Source organism: Branchiostoma floridae, chromosome 4, assembly GCF_000003815.2.
Source record: "Branchiostoma floridae strain S238N-H82 chromosome 4, Bfl_VNyyK, whole genome shotgun sequence".
NCBI lineage: Eukaryota > Metazoa > Chordata > Leptocardii > Amphioxiformes > Branchiostomatidae > Branchiostoma > Branchiostoma floridae.
This window is the reverse complement of record NC_049982.1, coordinates 15,249,400-15,271,323: the sequence shown is the minus strand read 5'-3', so window position 1 is coordinate 15,271,323 and position 21,924 is coordinate 15,249,400. Positions and strand designations below refer to the sequence as shown.

At 40.6% G+C, this 21,924-nt stretch overlaps 3 protein-coding genes across 3 annotated transcripts in view; 2 read left to right on the top strand and 1 right to left on the bottom strand.

Moving 5' to 3' along the window:
• The first annotated feature begins 1,608 nt into the window (after positions 1-1,608).
• Positions 1,609-5,575, top strand: LOC118412824. The gene is made up of 2 exons (XM_035815862.1): positions 1,609-3,200; positions 5,057-5,575. Exons 1-2 carry the CDS (start codon positions 2,987-2,989, stop codon positions 5,230-5,232), a joined length of 390 nt encoding a protein of 129 aa, XP_035671755.1. The 5' UTR covers positions 1,609-2,986; the 3' UTR covers positions 5,233-5,575.
• LOC118413591 (putative ammonium transporter sll1017) lies at positions 5,298-12,790 on the top strand. Its single transcript, XM_035817119.1, has 10 exons — positions 5,298-5,390; positions 5,665-5,999; positions 7,073-7,323; positions 7,805-8,121; positions 8,926-9,067; positions 9,322-9,545; positions 9,717-9,858; positions 10,266-10,445; positions 11,277-11,411; positions 12,154-12,790. Exons 1-10 carry the CDS (start codon positions 5,298-5,300, stop codon positions 12,357-12,359), a joined length of 2,025 nt encoding a protein of 674 aa, XP_035673012.1. The 3' UTR covers positions 12,360-12,790.
• A 1,382-nt stretch (positions 12,791-14,172) lies between these two features.
• Positions 14,173-21,924, bottom strand: part of LOC118413590 (probable phospholipid-transporting ATPase VD) — a 26,466-nt gene continuing 18,714 nt past the window's right edge. Inside the window, exons 20-28 of the mRNA XM_035817118.1 lie at positions 21,312-21,406; positions 20,859-20,939; positions 20,009-20,514; positions 19,501-19,729; positions 19,103-19,216; positions 18,416-18,583; positions 16,855-16,959; positions 16,456-16,643; positions 14,173-15,926 (exon numbers count right to left, since the gene is read on the bottom strand). Coding sequence (XP_035673011.1) covers positions 15,797-15,926; positions 16,456-16,643; positions 16,855-16,959; positions 18,416-18,583; positions 19,103-19,216; positions 19,501-19,729; positions 20,009-20,514; positions 20,859-20,939; positions 21,312-21,406 — 1,616 coding nt within the window. The 3' untranslated portion in view covers positions 14,173-15,796. The remainder of the gene's footprint in view (positions 15,927-16,455; positions 16,644-16,854; positions 16,960-18,415; positions 18,584-19,102; positions 19,217-19,500; positions 19,730-20,008; positions 20,515-20,858; positions 20,940-21,311; positions 21,407-21,924) is intronic.

The window sequence follows — 21,924 nt, the reverse complement described above, 5'->3', positions numbered from 1 at the left end:
TGCAGCAAGGTCCTACAGATTTCACATAAACCTGTAAGATTCAGGAGATGACAATGTGTTTTCTCTTCCTGACTCGTGACAATTTCAATGCCACATGACCCAAAACAAACAAAATGAAATTCAATGAAGCTAAATGGTGATTTATTGTGGTCATGCCCCCTCCCCAAAACATTAAGAACTCTGATACGGTTCGCGTTATGTGTGGCCCAATGAGACAACGATTAATATTCCTCTCTCCAGCAACATTAACACCACCCACCAGGTGTATTACCTCCAATGTGCAGAGGGAGCATGGGAGGTAATGCGCCTTAGAAATTACCAAAATGTCAAGAGATTAAAAACCTGCTTTTAGTAGTTCAAGTAACTCCCTAGTACATCCTCCTAAATTCAATGCTTCATTCTCACCTTTTGGTCTGTAAAAGTAGGAACCCATTTCCTATGTGGAAATACATGCAGAAAACTTATGTTCGTATTTTCATCAGAATAGTAACGTTACGTTATGAGCGTCAGTAAATTTCGGCCATTAATTGTTTGATTTCCGAGGGCCTCTTTGGGGAACCTAGACCTCAATAACGAAATAAAACCTCGAGGATTTTAATAGGGCTATTCATAGTTCTACATACCTATAATTCTTGTGTGTGTTAGCGTCCATCTGCCTCGGAAGACAAAAGTAGGTAGACAGTTACTCACCGTCTGCCTGGCCTGCACGTGACTTTTTAAGTTGAAGGAGGGTTGACATACCTATAGTATAAGGCTATCACACATACAAAGAATGACCCAATTTGGCCGACCCCAACCCTCCGTCCTTAGCTTAGTTTTTTCGTGCAATTAATCGATTTTTTTAAGAGGGTTCTCTGTACAAAAGTCATCAAGACTCACGTTTCTATAAAGATGACATGAGCAAATTTATGTGTCAGAGAACTTGATCAAGAAAAGTACAAAAACTTGAAGTCATATCAGACTAGCCTTATTCTGGACCTTGACCTTTGTTATAGTTTCTAGATGAATTTTCAATATGCATGACGTATTCCTGCATGACGTAGTCCCGCATTCACGTGTCCTGTGTATCCAACGGTGTCACATATGTGGAGTCCTGCACTACCAAAAATGATTTTTGCTTGTTTTGCTTACCCCATGGACAATTCTTATATGAAGAAAAAATATTCTTGCAGGAAGAAAATGTAGAATAAAATTCTAAGCAAAACAAGCAAAACAAGAATCTACCAAAAAATCTTAATTCTCATGCAAAGAACAATTTTCTTATTCTTCTTTGGTGAAGAAAATTTTTTCTCACACCTAAGAACTTTAAGCAAAATCTTCTTGTTTTTTCTTATGGTGCAAGAAAAAAAATCTAGAAATGCTTGTTTTTTTCAAAACTCTTAAGAAATACAAGAATTTTTGCTCTTGATGTAAGAAAAGTATTCTTGGTGTAAGAATATTAATCTCAAAAATGTCTAAAAAAATTCAAGCAAAAATTTGCTTGTCCATGGACAAGCACGTTTTTCTCAGATTTCTTGGGGACAGAATAATTTTCTTCCTGGAAGATAAATTTTCTGTGAGGAAGAAAAACAAGATACACAGAAAAAATCATTTTTGGTAGTGTGGTAACACATATGCAGAGCCTTTCCACTGTGTACGACATACTAGATGCGCAGTGATTTAGTAGCTAAGGTACTAAATAACGGTTTAGAGCGAAAAAAGTGTAAGATCAAGGTAATTCCCTGTCGGGTATCCCTATATCCCCCATGTAGAGCCCAAATAAACATTTCCAATCAATTATAATATTTTTCAGTTATGCATGATTTACAAGATGACAAAATGACACGTCAGAGAACTTGACTCTCTGTTGTTCTTTTCTTGAAACATGCCTGAGTACCACATTGGCAACAGTTTTGCTAATGATCCTGAAAGACACAACTAGAAATAACGTATTTCGTCAAACATTGCAACACTGTTCCTTATACTTCTACTGAGGTAATCAGAACAAAATAGTACAGAAAAATTACTTCTGTGCATGTATCAGTTTTGTTGTGGAGTACGATCTGAAACTTAACAGCCTTATTAGCAACAGCCTTGGCAACGATATCGTCACTACAACCTCGCAGATGTATCATCCTTCACACATTCATATCTCCGTATATATTTTTCACGAGAAAACTTGCTGCACACCCACTTCTTTCTGCTTGAAAAAAGAAGAGAATCATTATCAAACATTTTGACAATGTCTTCGTTAATAACAAAGAATTTACGGCATGGGGAACTCGACCACACATGTCTGATCACAATTCACCCTTGTTTTTCTTTCTCGCATCTTACCCTCTGATTTTCAAAAAACGAATGCCTGGAAAGTAATGACTGCAGTGATTTGAAATATGGATGATATTAATAAAAGGCTTCACACTATGAAATTGTGCCTATAAATTCAAGGTGTGCTTATTTTTTCTGCGTGAGGCCGAAAACTTATTGATCTCCCCGTATATGACGCTTCTCTGCTGTTGAACAGAAGCGAACATAGGAGCGAACTACTATCCGGATGGTAACCAGGCTAGCTACTTAGCAGGTTCTACTAGCCTGTAAATTTTCATTGAAAATACATGATTTTTGCCTCTTCCTCTTGTTCAAGTCACGAAATTTTCCGGATCATTTAGATGGTGATAGGTTTGAAGGCTGATAGCCGGTATAAAGCTACCATACCAGAATGGCTATCACATCTAAATGCAGTCGTTGATGATCGAACGTCAGGGTCAACTAAGGACAACTCAGCTTCTTCCAAATATGGTATTGTTCCCGGTCGATATAAAAAGATTTGTCACAATCTAGATAGCAGCAACCAATCATAGATGTGCCGTTTCCATGGTAATAATTTAATCAACAAGAACTCGTTCGATAGATTCTACCCACATTTGTGCTCTTTGTGTTGTAACGGTTCATTTTTCCTAAACAACCAACTCATGTAAAAGGTTTTTCGGAGAGCTGTATTTCCATCATGGCGACTCTTGACGGGCGGATGAACGCCACAGAGGCCGCGATCGCGGACATCAACGGCAAGCTAGACGTATTCGCTGTGAGCTTGGACACACTGCTGGAAATCCTGTGCGGCTGCCTCATCATGATCATGCAGGCAGGCTTCGCCCTGTCAGTCGGTTCGGTCAATGTCACCAACGTCTACGCCATCCTGCTCAACAATGTCATGGTCGTTTGTAAGTAGCATGTCTCTGCCCTAACGTTCGGTCGTTCACAGCGAAAAGTCAAGGCCAACTACAGCAGTAAGCAACAATAGTGCCCCCTCTTTCTATCATTGGAGGTATGCTATCTAAATAAGGTTGGTCACACTTCATACTAGTACTATCAGTCGAACCGCAGGTCACTGTAGAACGCGTCATTTTCTTAGATACGGCTTTTGTCGCGAAAGCGATTTAACCTGCGTGGTGTAAACAACTACCTGTTCAGGAGAAAGACCTCATACCTGCACAATGTTTATACTTTTTCACTTCTACGAGTTTCGCCCCGTACACCTGTGTAAATAATTCTTGCATTGCAAAGTGACAGCGAACATTATGGCTTTCGAAACATAGGCGATTTGGGGCAGTCTTTAGGTGCTAGTATCTTTTACAGTTGACAGAGATCTGATTAGCTAATTACATAGCATGATTGCCCATTTCTTTACCTTTGAATTGATACCAAAGTTCCCTGGTTAATTTGACCGGAAACGGGTCTGCCCAGAAATTTTATAGGAACAGGTTAAATTCTAGGGTGTCTTTTTCAATGGAGAAGCCGGACACAATAACCTTTCACTATGTTTTTACAGAACTCACACTTTATTCAATGGGATTTGTCACACTTGTATAGAAATCTTACTTTTCTGGCTTTCATGTGATATCAGTCTTGATTGGAAGTGTCTCAGGAAATCCATTTGAGACGGCAAAACTTGAGCCGTTAGTTTTGTGAACTTTTCCAAACACCGGCTGATAGTTGCAACATTATGCCTGACCTTACCTGACCCCCGCGGAGCGAAAATGGAACGTACTGGCTGACTTCCATCTTTCGAACCAAGATAGAACTCCGGTGTTCGAATCTGATCATCTTCAAATTTGAGGTTTTTGAAAGATCGGTACCGCGTACTAAAACCTTTGTCTGCCTGTACGTGACTGTCACCAAGTCATTTATTACATTGCATGTGACAGCTGCGTTCGTACAGAGTCTAATACCGAGAAATGAGTTCTGTTATACCACGCAAAATGTAGCCAAAACACGGGAAGGCGCGGTAGCTATAGCTGTACCTCGGTGAAAATTTCACCATGGCAAAGTGGGTATTGTCGCAATTTATTTCGGGGCAAACCCGTTTCCGGTAAAAGTGATCCAGGGGACTTTGGGATAAAACGAAAGATGTGGGAATTGACTATCACACTGTGAATTTAGCTTTTTGGATCTAGGTGAACGATAACAGGGCTCGAAATACTGGGTGCATGTGCACCCAGGTGCACCTAAAATTGGAGCTGTGCACCCAATTATTTTCTGTGGGTGCACCCAAATATTTTCATAGGCTTATGTATGTAAATATATTAAAGTATACTGGTATACATCATATTCTTCTTGACATCTACAAAGCGTTAGAAAGATAATAAAAATGTCTGTCATGGTACTTGTTTAAGAATTTGATAGCTTGTAACTAAGTTTTATTATTAGGATTTTCTGACATTCTACTTAAATTTTAGTGGTGCACCCAAAAATGTTTTGGTGCACCCAATTTTTTAAGCTGGGTGCACCAGTGCACCTAATCCCAAAAATGAATTTCGAGGCCTGGATAAGCACGAGAAAACTGACCAAAAATCGCCAATGTTTCTAATGCTACGGCGTTTGCTGTCAGTTTGTAATGCACAAAATATCTACATGGTTGTACTGCGCGAAGCATGTAGATGCGAAAAAGTATAAACATTATGTAGGTATGATGTCTTTTTGCTGCACAACAGGCAGTTGTTTACACGACAAACGTCGTATTTAGAGACTTGAGCGACCTGCGGTTCGACTGTGAAATTTGTGGATTGTGCATGTGTAGGTCGTTCTTCAGGACAACAGTCGGGGTTCGCCAGGGATGCTTGCTGTCACCAGTTTTGTTCAACCTGTATCTGGAGAAGATCATGCAGGACGCTTTGTACGATCATCACACCTCCATCTCCATTGGTGGCAGACGCATCTGCAACCTTCGCTTTGCAGACGACATTGACCTTCTAGCCGGCAGCAACACAGAACTCCAAGACCTCACAGACAAGCTAACAGAGAGTACTGGATCGTTCGGCATGGAGGTCAGCACCGAGAAAAGCAAGGTGATGATGAACAGTACGGATGAGACACATGCAGTCATCCTTATGAACGGGGAACTGCTGGAAGAGGTGGGAACATTTACTTACCTAGGAGGGACCATTACAAAAGACGGTACTAGCGAGACAGATGTACGGAGGAGGTTTGCCATGGCAACATCTGCAATGGCTCGTCTGTCCAGGATCTGGAAATCCAACAACATCAGCTTTTCTGTCAAGTTCAAGCTCTACAAAACCCTAGTTGTGTCCATACTGTTGTATGGGTGTGAGACCTGGACTCTATTGGCAGCAACAGAGAGGAAGATCCGAGCCTTTGTGCCTGCGTAAGCTACTTCACATTTCGTAGTCGTACTATGAACACGTCACGAACGAGTATGAACAGGTACGCAGCCTCGTTGGCCCGCAGGAAACACTTCTAGCAACAGTTAAAAGACGTAAACTGCAATGGTTCGGGCACGTCACCCGACACAACAACCTGGCCAAGACGATCCTACAAGGAACGGTGGAAGGTGGACGTCGCCGTGGACGGCAGCGAAAAGCTTGGCAGGATAACATCGCTGACTGGACGGGCCTCAGCCTATGGGAGAGGATAACCCTGGCTAGGGAAAGACGAACCTGGAGGCAACTCTCGATCTTCATGTCTACCTTGTCCCCCCAACGACCTGGAGGTCAAGGAACTAGGTAGGTAGGTAGGTAGGTCGTTGACCTCCGGAATTCGAGGGCTCTGACCGAACCTACGATTCGATTGTTGCCATGCCAAGATTTCTACTTCTATGCAGTTTTCTTTTCCTTCCGCGAGAGGAAGTGGTCCGTTAGTTACTTACATGACTCCGTGCGTCAACACCCCTTCCAAGAAAGATTGTCGCTGGAGTATATAACAGGGTATCTTCTAAATTTCAAGTCATTCACAGCATTTCAGTCTCCTTTTTGGCTGATATAGATTTTTGAACCGATCGTATATCGTTTTCCTGTCACAAATACGACCCGAAGTCAGGTGCAGTTTGTGTAATTTTCCCTCTTGTTTTGAACCTATTGTTTAGGTTTCAAACCAACAGGAAATCTCTTGAGTAAGAATGAGCAAACCGTCTAGTTTCTGAAAGTATAAGACTTATCATAGATTTCGTTGGCGTAATGCAAAAGCGCCGTAATTCCGCGAAGTCATTACATAATTTTGATTCAAGAATAGAAAGCACCGGGTTTGACCGGAATTTCGTTTACGATGGTCTAAATTTATGATTTCCAAGTTTCAAGTCAATATACCAATCTGAGATTTTTTTCTTATTTGGCATGGATACCATCCGGAAAGTAGTTCGCTCCGGCGTTTATTATACACCATAAACAGTAGCTTCTCGCTCTGATAGTCCTTATGATAGTCCACTATATACTGTCGCTTCTCTGCTGTTCAGCAGAGGCGAACATAGGAGCGAACTACTACTCGGATGGTAACCCCAGGCTACATGGATATAGGAAAAAACTTCAAACCAAATGTACATGTACACCACACCACAACTGATGATATAGAAGCAGTAACAGTTGTGTTGTCAGGATCAACACAACTCAGCTTCTTCCAAATATGGATTTATTCCCGGTCGATACAGTCGATCCTACGTCACAATCTAAAAAGCACCAACAAATCATAGAACGTTCTCATGGCAACAATTTAGTCGACCGTTGTAAGTAAGAACATATTCGGTAGATTCTGGTGCTAACGATTCATTTTTCTCTAAACAACCAACTCATTTTTTTTGTTTCAGGTCGGCGGAGAGCTGTATTTCCATTATGGCGACACTGGAAACTCTTGACGGGCGGATGAACGCCACAGAGGCCGCGATCGCGGATATCAACGGCAAGCTAGACGTATTCGCCGTGAGCTTGAACACACTGCTGGAAATCCTGTGCGGCTGCCTCATCATGACCATGCAGGGGGGCTTCGCCCTGCTGGAAGTCGGTTCGGTCAAGGTCTCCAACGTCTTCGCCATCCTGCTCAACAATGTCATGGACGTTTGTAAGTAGCATGTCTCTGCCCTAACGTTCGGTCGTTGACTGCGAAAAGTCAGGGTCGACTACAGCACTAAACAAAACGAGTGTCCCCTCTTTCTATCATTGGGGGCATGCTATCTAGGTAAGGTTGGCCTTACCTCATACTATGGGCAGATCTGGTCTACTCTTTCGCCATCATGACATGATTACCTGATTTAATATCCAATCGACCCTTTGCCTTAGCAGCTCCTGTGGGATAGTAATACTTCATATTCATATGCAATGCGTCTTTTTTCTTCAGATTTGGCATCGATACAAGACAAAACTTCAAGCCAAATGTAACGTTACATGTACACCACACCACAACTGATATACATGTAGAAGCAGTAAGCATTTGTATTCTATAGTGCTAGCAGTATTTTACCTTTGCCCTTGCAAGTATGGCTTATGAGCAGTATCATATTGTATTGATGTCTACCAAGAGGGCTGTTGGCTTGTTTCCGTAGGTGTCGGAACTGTAGGCTACTTCTTCTTTGGATATGCTGTGGCGTTTGGCCCAACAACCGGCGGATACATGGGGACGAACCACTTCGCCCTTACCAATCTTGAGAGCGATGATGCACTGACCTATGTATTCTTCCAATATTCATTTGCTGCCACTGCCACGGCTATCGTGTCTGGGGCCATGGTTGGTCGCACCTCGTACCATGGGTACCTGATCTACTCTTTCGTCATCACCGGCTTTGTGTACCCAACTGTTGTTCATTGGGCATGGAGTGACTATGGCTGGCTCAACTCTGATTTGTATGGTCTTACCTTCCAGGTAAGTAGTGCACGCTGTAAATAGAGCATTAAAAGCTTTGCAAAAATGTGTCTCCGATGGAAAGTGAAAGAAAACTTGTTCAGGCTTTTGGGTGAACTCGTCAGTGCTGGTTTTTTAAAATAATTTTATTGTCAATGATAAATTATGATACAGAAAAAGCAGAGCCTCCCTAAATATTCGCATATCTTGTCAAACAGCCCACATTATATACTTAACAAATCATATCATGTAATTATTATGTCATTTTTCTCATTATCATTTTAGTTATCAAATCATTACCACATATCATTTTCCATAATATTGTAACACATAAGATCATATCATTGTCATATTGTTACCTCATTATGGACAGATCATATCATTTCATACATGTCATCATTTCATATAATTATTACATCATGACTATTATAATCATTTCATCATGTTATTATTGTAACACATTAAATCAAATATCATTTTTATATCATATTTATTATGTCATGATTATTTCTACATTCTGAAATCAAATTAAACATAAGGTTCCCCAATTACCCCGATGCTTCTCCAGCTTCCCTCTCTGAGATGCAATAAGACGTTCCGTTTTATCAAAAATAGATATCAGTTTTTTTAGTGCTGGTTTTTTTAGTAGATGACCCTTTTTGAACAAAATAAATATGAGAACATATTTTGTTGCCTAACATTGACATGCTAACATTTCAAACTTGTGTCTTCTTAAGAAATGACAAAAAATCCCATCTAGAATTTTTTCTTCTGCATAAAGTCATACACTAACAGAAAGTATTACACTCTTCATGAGATACTCAGGACTTTTCTGGAAGCGGTGTTGTACATGCCTGCGGAGGGACAGCTGCCCTAATGGGGGCCATGGTATTGGGTCGCAGAAAGTTGGCTAAGGAAGTTGAAGATCATGCCATCCCTGAGTCTGCTCCAGCTCTGGTCACCTTGGGTAAGAAATATAAATCAACCATTCTGCATCTTTCATGTACGTTGATAGATAGACTCAGTCATGATTACTGATTCTATAAAAATAGCACTCATAAAGGCTTAGGCAACCAAATATTCCAAATGCAGGGTCACCTGGCATTGTATCATATACATAATTATATTGGTTATGAGTTGTCAGATAAAGCATTATGAGGTATTAGAACAAGGTTTCCATTGTTTTGTTTGTTTATTTGTGATGTACTTGGTTTTGTACAGGTTTCTTTATCCTGATGGTCGGCTTCCTCGCCTTCAATGGCAGTACTCAGGGTGCAATATCATCACGTGGAGACTCTGGTGCCATAGCCCGTACTGTTATGAACACAGGACTGGCCTGTGCATCTGGTGGTTTAGCCACCATTCTGTTTGAGCGGCTGGTTCACAAGAAGATCAATGACTACTATGTGCTGTGCATCGTAGTGAATGGATGCCTAGCAGGCACTGTAAGTTCATTCTCTATACAAATTCAGATTGGCTATGCCGTAGTACATGCACATGTTGCTTTTCCATAGGGTAGGCTATGCTCTGATTTGACTATAGTCTCTTTCCATCCTGAAGATTATGGATGACAAGCCTTGCCTGTTGTTGACCAAAATGACTTGTGTTTTGTCTAGGTGGCAGTCTGTGCTTCTGCTAACGTTGTGACTAACTACGGTGCTCTACTCATCGGAGCTTCGGGCGCCGTTATTCACTGTTTGTGGTCCATTAGCCTGCACAAGTTTACTCCAATTGAGGACCCTATTGATACCACTGCAGGTTAGACAATTACACTGATTGTTATTACTACTTCATTAAGTCTTAGCAATCTGCCCATTGATTCATTGACAAAAATAATGCGTAATATATTATGTATATTCCAGGGTAATTGGAATCCATCTATGATGGCTTACATCTATTAGTTAAACTGGCATTCAACCCTATCATATGGTTTTCATATTGCTGTATCAACAGTTCTGTTTGTGCAGTTGTGACGGTGATAGAATCCAAAACACGGCATTTATTGGTAGTTTTAAAGAAACAAACAACAACAAATGTTCAGGATGGTGCCAATAAGTATGATGTCCCGATGAGCAGCAAGCGTGAAGCAGTCCTAAAAGGAAAACTTTTGTCAGTGAGAAGTGACAGTGGCTGTGAACTCTCTTTTACTTTGTACCTTCCCACAGTGCACCTGGCACCTGGAATGTGGGGTATATTCATTTGTCCTTTTATGGACAAGGAGAAGGGTATCTTCTACTGCGGCTATGATGGACAGTCTGCTGCCTGGCATCAACTAGGAGTCAACATTGGTGGACTTGTTGCTATCATGGCATATACTGGATTGATCACTTTCTCCATCTTCAAGAGTAAGTGTTATTGTTATCTTTCTTGAAACCCAGGCTTTCCCTACTCTGATCTAAGTGAAATACTGCAAAACAGAACAGTGCCATCAGCTTCCCATTCCACTAATATTTAAAAACCTTTTGTCCTCAAACTAAACACTGTTTTAGATGGTTCTTTGAAAACCCATAAAAACTAGAATTTAGTGACCAGGTTGTCCTTCAGTTGGGACATGAAGGCTTTAGTTCAATGCATGGACTCAGTCCAACCCAAAGGCATCAAACCTCTAGTCTGGATGCTGTAAAACCTTATGAATAAGATCAGATAGAGGTGATTTAGTGTGCTTGACCAAATTCTTGGGGGACATTACGGGCTCATTCCTCTCCTTTTTCTGAAAGACCCAGACTGACTGATGAGTGTGTCATTGAATGTACCCTACCCTAACATGAGGGTGTCAGAACAAGGGGTCAATGTCAGAAGACCAGTGAGCAGGTACATAGGGTGTGTCAAATAGCCACCTGCTCCAGTCACCATTATATGGCTGCTGGGCATGTTTGAAATGGACTATAATTGGAAAAGCCGGGAAGACCCAAAGTCAACTACATCGATAATCTCAGAGCCCACACTGACCTACATGATGTGAGGAAAATCCAGTCCTTGATGAAAGACAGGGAGGAGTGGAGACGACTTTCAAGCTTGGCTCGAGCTCGACCAAAGTAAAGTAAGTAAGTATAATATTAAGAGTGTCATTTGGGAAAATCAGGCATATGGACAGAGCACGTACCCAAAAAAGTATCCATCACTGCCAAGTTTTTGACTGGCCTAATACTTGAAACCCTTTGCATGCCTCTTTCCAGTCCTTGACAAGGCTAAACTGCTGCGGTCCACCCAGGAGAAGTTTGAGCACGCGGAAGCCGTGCGAATTCACGAGGAACTGCTGGCACAACAGAGTCACCATGGCTTTTTCAAAGCCATCATGGTCCATCATGAGCGTAAGTACTAACATCCAATATACAAGGTACCTTGAATTCTCAGCACACTGACAGGTGTTATCATGAATATCTCTCTATGTTGTATACTCATCATCATGTTGGTCACGGGATTGTATTGTAAAGTCATGTAAATGGTTCAACCTGGAGATCAACATTCTTTTTTATCTTTTGCAAATTCCTTACAGAAATTGCTGTCTGGTAGAGTCATAAAGCTGATCACATACAAAGATATATTAAAGATGTAAGAAGTTGATTGTCGTACATGTATCTTTGCCATTCTAAATGATATAAGGCCATGTTGATTTGATTACATGGATGACATCCGTGTGCACATAAATTTTCGACTGTTTCTAAAAATGGAAAAAAAACTAGACTTTCAACCATACTGGAAATCGTACAAAGCAGCTTCAAAATACTGTTAATGCATTTAAATTCGTGTACCTGTACCTAATAAAACCTTTTCTCAAATTGTCATGGAAGCCCATCTGTGTTGGTAGTAATCATGGTACAATAGGTATATACGGATCAAATTTTCAACCACTGCTGTCTGTCGCCTTCTTCAGGATCAGTACTGATTGATTAACAGTACTAGTACTAATCCTAAAGAAGGCGGCAGCGGTGGTTGAAAATTTGATCCGTGTATACCTTTGTGTTGGACGAAAGTTTAGTTATGTGTAACAAAACCTTTTTTCCCTTGGCACAGTCCACTAACTTTTTTCTTTCTTTTTTATTACTTCTTTAGCCGAGCCTGCGCCTAAGAAGAGCGCCTCTTCTGAGATCTCGAAGATGGAGTTATTCTTCCAACATTCTGACAGTGAAAGTGACCAACAATCTGGTGGCTCGACTGAAGATGTCCACGATGGCCAGCAACCATCAGGTTCTGTTATCAAGGCCAGTGCAAGTGACCAGCAACCATCTGTTGGCTCGACTGACTTTATCTTCCATTAATAATCTGTTATGAGGAACAGTGTGGTGTAGACATTCACCAGCACAGCTAAACAATCATAGCAGCTCACTTGCCATGTTTAACTAAGCATCTCATTTATATACTGCTCTTTCTCAGACTAGGCCTTTTGCTGAACATGTCCGAGTGTAAACTAAATGAAAATGTCCAGTTGGGAACATTCACTGTTATAGCAAAGCACAAATGAACAAGTTACTGTTTTAATGTCATTCCGAAAGTACAGCATAGATCAGATATACTTTCATTCTTACTTACTTTTCATTCTCCTCCATAGGTCACACATATGATAAATGTGTATGATGACATTGCTTTTCCCATAAGCAGCTTTAGTCTAATGTGTTGCAGATTTGTAAGGAACCATTTACGATTCATCTCCTACCATACAATACAATACAACTCAGTGCTGCTAAAGTTACAGCCCTGATCGGGCAACTTGTCTTTTTGCCTTCTTTGACTATTGAAGAAGATACAATCTACATGCAGCAAGGTCCTACAGCTTTCACATAAACCTGTAAGATTCAGGAGATGACAATGTGTTTTCTCTTCCTGACTCTTGACAATTTCAATTCCACATGACCCAAAACAAACAAAATGAAATTTAATGAAGCTAAAAGCCTACATGTACCTCAGCAGGGAGAGAGAGCTGCTACTTTCATTGTGGATCTGGCTAAGGCTTCTGAGGCTATATTAGAAGCTAATGTGAGAGAGAAGGAAGATACATTGTTGTAAACTTTGATAAATGTGTTTGTACATGTATACATTTTGTATTGAGACAACTTCACCAAGAAGGAACCAAACACTTAAACTGTCAAGATATCAATGTATTTGTGTAATGTTTGCTAATACATGTACAATGTAATGGCAACAGTCAAAATCTGTTCACATTCCTTGACAGCCATAACAGTCAAAATCTGTAAACATCTTTCATCAGTCATCACTAAATGCTATAAAACTGATTCAGAATATTTTGCATTTAGTTAATTAAGGATAAAATGGTAACTACATGTAGGTCACTGCAAAACTTTGTCAAATTGCTGCCTCCTAACACATATTGCTTCTAAGATGTACATTTCTCACTACTTAGCATACTAACATATACACTTCCACAAATATGACACACCAGTTCAATCTGTTATTGACCTGTTAAAAGTACAGTCACTATCTCAATTCCAAATTGCATACCATTTCATGCTGCTTTCTAGATATTGTAGAACAAAAACAAATGAAATTGTTTTTAAAATTCTTTGTGTGTAAGACACATAACAAAACTCCTATTTTCTCTGTCTTGTTCAACATTCTTCTGGAAAAAAAAGTGAACTAAACAAATCTTTGTCTTGATGACACTTCCACTGTAGATGGGGAACTTTTAAATCTTAGATCTGTAAGAGCAAGCATTAATAAAACACTTAACATGAACTGGTGAAAATACATGCATGGTAAACCATGTGATAGTGCAACTTAACCTGAAAGTATATAATTGCATTGATGCCATTTGTGTGCATACACAAGCCTTGTCTTTACTGCACTAATGTGTACTCCTCAAGCGAAGTACAGAGGCACAACTGTGATTGGTTGGTTTATATAGGATTATAACTACTTGCTAAATGTCAGCAGTTTCCAATTTGTCTGTGTCTCATACCATAAGATGGCTATCACTTATTCAAATTTGGCACAACACATCACCAATAATATCTTTATATCAAAGATAAATCATATATAGTAAAACAGATACCACTTTAACGACATGAATGATGGACCAGGAAGGATTACTCTGGAGGAGGAGGGTGACTGTGATTCTTTTTTTTGTTGGGACTGGTGTATGGTTTGTACATCAACTTTTCTCACCTAAGATAACATTAACATGGTATATATTCCAATCTTGTAGTGCAATCTTTGTAGATGTTTAAGCTGTGGGTGTACTATTCCTTTTTGTTTGTTTTGATAAAACAGTTTACTAAGGAGTTCACACCTAAGTCCTTCCTGGTTTAGCATAACTCACTGTATTCCTAAATTGTCATATCCAAGCTTTGTAGGTAGAATGGCAAATCTCTTTAATTATGACAACAGGTGGAATTTTGGCAAGTGGACAAATATGGTGTGAGTTAAATGTGGCATCATGGTGGTGAGTGGACAACTCTGCTATGTAATGGTAAAATGTACACAGCTCTGCTGTCATGGCAACAAGTGTCAGGAAGGCATGGGACCCAGTGAGTATTGTTATGGCAATGGGTAGAACATTGGTGCTGACTCTACATTCATGTACAAATCAAACATGTACTAGAGAATGCCTGTGCATAAGGACCATCTGGTCATTGTAACCACCATTTAGTGGTCCCTGATCATTTTTCTATTGCCCCAAGCATTAATAACCCTGTCTATCGTGGCTAGACTCTACTGGTCTACTATGACCATTTTTACTTCAAACCAGTCTGTTGAGTGGTCACAATTGACTATAATGCAATGGCATATAGAACAAAGTAAACTTAAGGCACATTAGTTCTGATGTAAGCAGAGGGGCTCTAATCTCATATCAACAGGTAAAACAAAACAGAAAAATGGTGCCCCATGACTACTTGCATGATGAGATGGACTGAAAAGGGTGCACTTCCACTGAAAAATTCACTGTTCCTTTCACTAATTTCTTACGTAGCTACATGTGTACATGTGCATCGTAGAAGAGGCTTTCGCCATACAGCAGCATATGGAATTATTGCTCTATGGGAGAGTGTTTTATACAATACAGTTAGCAGCTGTTGCACATTCACAGAGATGACAACTACATTCAGCAGCAAAACCCTGAGTACGACTTTCAAAAGCAAAGCATCACAGACAGTGGTGGACAACAAGAACAACAACAAAAAACACACAGAAACATAACACACACGGAAAGAAACAAACATTATCACATGCACTACTCACACACTGTTCCATTATCTGTCAACACTTGCAGCTCCTTAACAACATATTGCATCTTTTGGAGAAAACGCAGTGTTTTTGCATTAATATTGCATGTCTCAAAGGAAGCTGTCTGCACTGCATAAACTGACATCTATTTTCTATACGGAATTGCATCTATGTTGGCAATCTTTCCACTTTGGTGTGCAGTTCTGGTTAACAGACCGAAACCTGAATGAACATGTAAATACTGGCCATTCTGTCCCAGTAATATCTCACCAGTACAACAGTACCAAACACCAGTAAGTTATAAAATAGAGCTCTCTAAAAAAACTTCTTATCAAAAGTGTAAAGTGTTTTGAAGATGAGAACTACAAATTATGTAGTACTACATCAAAAACTGAAGCATACAATAGTGGTCATCTGTCAGTTTAAGTCCCAGTTTAAAAGGACATCAATTCATTTGTCTCCTAAAAAGGGAAACTGTATTCTGCAAACATATTCAAAACCATCAGAGTAAACTCCCTTAACTTATAACAAAGGAAGTTGCTGTGGAAGTGCTGCTGCGCTCGTCTCCATAAGGCCGCTTTGTGAACAGACGTGCCCGATCAACTCTCGTCGGGAACAGAACACTTTGAACATACTGAACTAGGAACCTGGGTGGAAACAAGGGGACATATGTACATAAGGCTGATGATGTAGTTAATGTCAATATGTTATATGTGACTTATACATGTATGTATGGAAACAAGTGGCGCAAGGGTGATTTAAGTCTAAGTAAGTAAAGGGGATTTCCATCCATTTTTAGTATGGGGAGCTCAACAAACTAATTTTCTGGAGTCTGAATTATACAGCAACCTACATGACATTAGTGGGAAGAAGTGGTGCAAACAGCCAAATTCTTCATGTATAGTTACAGTAAGGAGTATGTAGTAGTATTAGTATTAGAAGTACATACATGTAGTACAAACAGTAGTAGCAGTAAAAAAAGACCACAGTTTTGGTAGAAAATTCAGATACAGAGAGTCAACTTTGATAGTGACAAGGTAGGTATGTACATGTAGGACTGGTAGGTAGGTAGGTATGCAATGCTACATGTATAAAGTGAGAGACTAAGTAGTGCTAGTGCTGTAAAGTGAGTAGTGAGAACCTGACATCAGGTACAACTTATTGTAGGCGACTTACCTCGGAAACAGGGCTATAATAGTGGTCAAAATCAACAGCAACCAGTGTTCAGGGGTGCTGATGGTATGTTGGAACAGCCAGTAGGGGTTCCCCAATGGGTTACAGGTGACACAGCTTGCAGAGTACACCAAGCTGAAGATCAGATACAGCAGTAGGCTCGCCAGCATTATCAGCACATGTGGGTATGTCTGAAAGTTCAACACCCTTTGATTCATATGTGCTTTCTTTTTTCAACCGTTGAGCAGCACAATGGAATGACACATAAAGCAAAACCATGGCACTTCAGTGTTCAAAATCACTGTCAAACAAAGGAGGTTGAAATATTAAAGCTTATTTTGACCTTTTTAATCAAACAGCACTCGAGGTACAATGCTTCAGTGTATATGTAAGGTAACTTACCCAACATTTGATCTGTATGGCCAGATGGGCCAGAGTGACCACCAGTGCAACACCAATCACTGTCATTCCAAACTCCCAGATTCCCACGTCACTATCCGCATAGGCCTGAAATGGGAAAAAAAATCATTACAACATTTGAATCAATGGTAAACGTACATGTATAAGAACAATACAACTACACTCGGCACAAAAAGTTTGGAATATCAACTTTGGTATATCATATTTCCGTTATTTATGCATCAATTTCAATGTATTATATATCAATAGAAAGCTTGTGTGATTTTCTTTCCTATGGTGTCAAACTTATCATGATTGTAAACACATGAAACGAGCACAAGGCCTGCTTACATGAGTGAGTCACGAAAAAAAAGTGCCCAAATTCCCCTACTTCTGTTCAACACTGTATCGTCCTGTTGATATTGATATTGGCGCGTGTGTTACTGGTTCAATCAATCTTCTTCTCACCTCACATTTGGTATACGGAACATACAAGGTTTTAGCACACTTGTGTGATTCTGCCCTTTCGATAGTTGGATGGCAGAATCAAAGCGCGGATGCGGCAAGGAGAACCGCACGCTGACACGACAAGAGTAACTTTCGGCATTTGGTGGTGGAGGCAGCGTCATGGTTTCGGGCGGTATAACCGCCATAGGAAAAACAAGACTCGTAATCATTCCAGGCAACTTCAATGTGGTGAGATATAGGGACACCATCCTCCATCCAGTCGTAATAATATCCTACCTCTTCAATATGGGACCAAATGCCATTTTGCAAGATTACAACACCAGTCCACACAGAGCAAGGACCATTGGATGCTGGAGTACAGTCTTAGGCCTTCCTACGGCTTATGGCTAGCATTCGATTGATCACCTCTTGCCATGGTTCAGATTTTTTTGCTTGAATAAAGAGTAACAGTAGCTTTGATTGACATGTCCTGTTTATTCAACTTGCCTTCATTCACAAGTTAATACCGACGGAAGAAAATGAGCAGAATGGAGTGATTGACTTTAGTAGGGTAAATTTGGCACTTTATCTTTAGGACCTCCTGTATGTAAGCGGGCCTAGTCCTCGTTCCATGAATTTACACTCATAAAATAATCTACTCAGATATGCTAAAAAGAAACTTGGATGTTCTGTAAACCAAAAGTTAGGTGATAAAAGGATTGTTTGAATCATTGTCACCCGCGGCCATAACAATCGGACGATACAGTTTTTGAACAAAAACGGGTGAATTTGGGCACTTTTTTTTCGTGACCCACTGACGTTAGCAGGCCTAGTGTATGTTCCATGAGTTAACAATGACAATGAGTTTGATACCATTGGAAAGAAAATCAGGCAAGCTTTCTATAGATATATAATATATTGAAATTTATGCAGAAACAACAGAAATATGATCAACCGAAGTTGATATTCCAAACTTTTTGTGCCGAGTGTAGTAATGTGCAGGTAAGCCAAAAATATTGTGGACACATCCAACATGCCTTTATGCTTAAGCAGACTGATACTTTCTACATAATTATGTTTTTCTTTATAAGATGAAGTAGCTGACATGAAAACATACCCCATATGGAATGAAGAACATGACAGCACTCTGGTACAGTGCATCACATATGTTCCACCAGAAGTGTTCCCTGCGGTAAGTGCGACTCTCCCTCCCCACAGCATACAGCTCAGGGAAGCTGCTAAGGGCATCATCTGGGAGATTCTGGTCAAGTACACCCACAACTATCTGTTGGAAGAGATGCAAGCAGTTACAAAGTTATCTGTTAAAGCCTAACCCAATTCCTTCTATATTGTGTCAAGGCAAAATATTGAAATGCTGTTGAGTGCAAGCACTACAAATAAATGCCTATTGACCATTTAATTCGCATATGTATGTACATAGCTACATATATGAAAGACTACCAAGCATTGTGCAAAGGGGGAAGCCACATGGAAAGAGATTGAGAGGGATACCAAGGTGGACTTGGTGACATTGCATGGAGAAGGAAGTTAAGAAGAGAAGATTCTCCTAAGACAAGAATAGTGACCAAGATGAAGGGATTTCCTGAAGCCTCACGTGCCACCTGGCACCAAAGAGGATTGAGTTGTCTCACATTATGTTCTTCTGATAATCCAATCAATTCTACAGCACATATTTACAGTGTCTTTCCACATCTAACTCCATCAGCTGCTTTCTACTGTAGCCAACACAAATTTTGGTACAAAGAAGTGAGTCATCTTTCTGGAGCAGACTATGACCTCTGACCTGTGGGGCTGAAGTGAAGAGGATGTTGAAGAAGAGAAGGTAGTACTGGTCTCCTGGTGCAGAGCCTGAGAAACCGTTCAGCAGCTGGTACCAGAATAGGACGAACACAAATGCCTGCAAAAGGAAACAAAAAATGCATTAAACGCTACAATTTACATGTATATTTTGTGCTAACTGATATACTGGTAGTAAATGCATGATTATTTTGTCCCTCACATGTACATGTTACAAAATTGGTCAAATCCCAATCTTTGCAGATTTCTGCTAAAGCCAATACTAGATCTGAGCACGAATGTACCTTAATAATGATGTAATCAAATTGTGTTTAAAATCACCCAAATATGGTACATGTACATGTATAAGTAATGAAGACTAGAGATGACAAACAATGGGCTTACAGCATTTTTGTAGAAGAAGTAAGCCACTACAGTTGCCAGCCTGTAGTAGCACCAGTGCCCATGCACCAGCAGTAATCTCCGTAGAAATGAGAAACGCGGTGTGGAGAAGTCACTAGCCATGACGGCCTGCATCCCTTCCTGTCCCATGATGCCCACCCCGATGTCTGCTGCCTGCAGCATGCTCACATCGTTGGCACCGTCACCGACCGCCAGCGTCATCACATGTAATCTGGAAAAAAGGCACAACCTTTCTCTAACTACATGTATGTATGCTTAATGTATGCAGCACTGATGGAAAAAATGGCTTCAATCTGTGATTATCATGTTGACAATCTACTTTTTTTAGCATTATCTTATAACAATACCATTTTAGCTCTTAGTCTGACAAAAGAACATCAATGACAAAAGAAAATCAGCACTAACTGTTAATGTGTGCACTTCTAATTTCACCTACTGCCCCAGTCTAATCTATTTGGGCTCTCTAAAAGTGCAGCTCTCCGTCACTCACCTCTCTCTGACAAGTTTCAGCATGTTGGCCTTCTGCAGAGGCGTGGCACGACAGCAAATGACAGCCTTGCATTCCCGCGCCACTGCCAGCAACCAATCAGCTCTCTGCTCTTCTAGAAGCAGCCCAAGTGTTCGCCCATCCACAACGAGACATGGATCCCCTGATAAAGCAGCTCCTTGGAGGGACTTAGTTAGTCTGGCTGGGTTGTGTTTGGGTTGCTTATGTCTTACATCTTCATTAGCTTCAATCCAAGCTCCTGGGACTACCCTTCGTATTCTCTTGGCTACATCGAGTGATTCACCATACATTTGAGAACCAAATTGGGCATCACCAGAACCATGTCTCTGCTGTCGTAAGCAAGTGTTTGAAGCTTCGACTGTATGACCGCATCTGCAGAAGAAGTTGTGCAGTTTCTCCGTGCAAGAGGATGTTTGAGGGCAACACTGCTGACAGCCACATGTGCCAAGTTGGATACAGATCTCTTTAAGCTGCTGGTCTATTAACTTCTGAAATGGCAAGAAAACACAGGGTTCAGCTCTATCTCTTGTCTATGTAAAATTCTTGTCAGTTTTCTTTTGATATTTAGAAATCCGACATTGTCCACTTGGAGGGTGGAATTACTTTTCAATCAATAAGTAGAAATTCAACACATGAATGCAGTGGTAATCAAAATTTGATTGGATGCAATCCTCTGAAATGCAGAGTGAGTAAACCTGACTGTCTATAGTTATACTTGTTTCGTAGTGGCACATGAAACATTTTTTTTCCAAACGTTAACAACTAGCAGACTTAGACAGAAGGACTCTACATATACAAGGCTTTAGATGGTCAACAATGATCACCAACTTACTCCATCATGACAGTTGAACTTGATGACATTGTCTCCCTTCTGTAACAGGTGACAGGAGTAGCCGATGTTGATGGCTGTTTCCTGAAGAACATTGTAGGAGTAATACTGTATGTGAGAGTTGCTACCTGTTTTGTGGTCATGAACTTGGATGCAAAAGGATAAAGACATAAAATGCATGCATTACACCTTAACACAAAAACATTCAGAGGTAGTGGATTCCAAAGCATATTGACCTGTTGCATCACTAGACACTGGGAAAATTCTAGAGGAAGGACCTACATCTGAACGCTTCTGTGCCTAACAGTGATACAAGACAGGTTGTGCAATGTACAGAATGGCTATATCCCTATGTTGCACCACTCGCATATCTGACTAAAGCATGCTAGGTAACTTCTTGTTTGTCCTACTGAGTGAAGAGCATATCCTATGGACAGAGAGTAGAGTAAGACTGACTTGTTTGTCCCCTGTAAGCATCCATACTCCCAGTCCAGCTCGCCGGAGTGCAGCGATGGTATCAGGCACCCCCTCCTGAAGTCTGTCTTCCACACCTGGCAAAATACACATCAAACAGTTGTCATCTTAAAGTTATCAAGGCTCTTAATCACTTACTGTCAAATATGTAAATACAGTCAAACCTGCCCAAGACGACCACCGGGGGGACCGGGAAAAAGCGGTCAATTTGGACAGGTGGTCAGTGAGAAGAGTATCGACTCAAAACATGAACGAAAGTACAAATGGTTTCCGTTGTGTTTAATGCAAGCACACTGCACGCACGCAAAGAAGCGAGGTCTTCAATGTCAAATACAACACGCACACTGTAAATTTAACCCCAAGCTTTTATCGAGCTTTTACAGGATACAGTGTTTTAAAGTTCAATATTTGTAAGGGAACTTTGATGCTGTCAATTCAATACAAGCCTTTATGCGTCACTGTGTTCTTGATCGTCGTATCTGGAATAACGACGGTGCACCTTTCGAATTCGATGCCCGGTACGTCCCGATAGCGTACGTACCCACGGGTGAATGTACAGTACATTTGGACAAAAGCACTCACATAAATCTTTCTT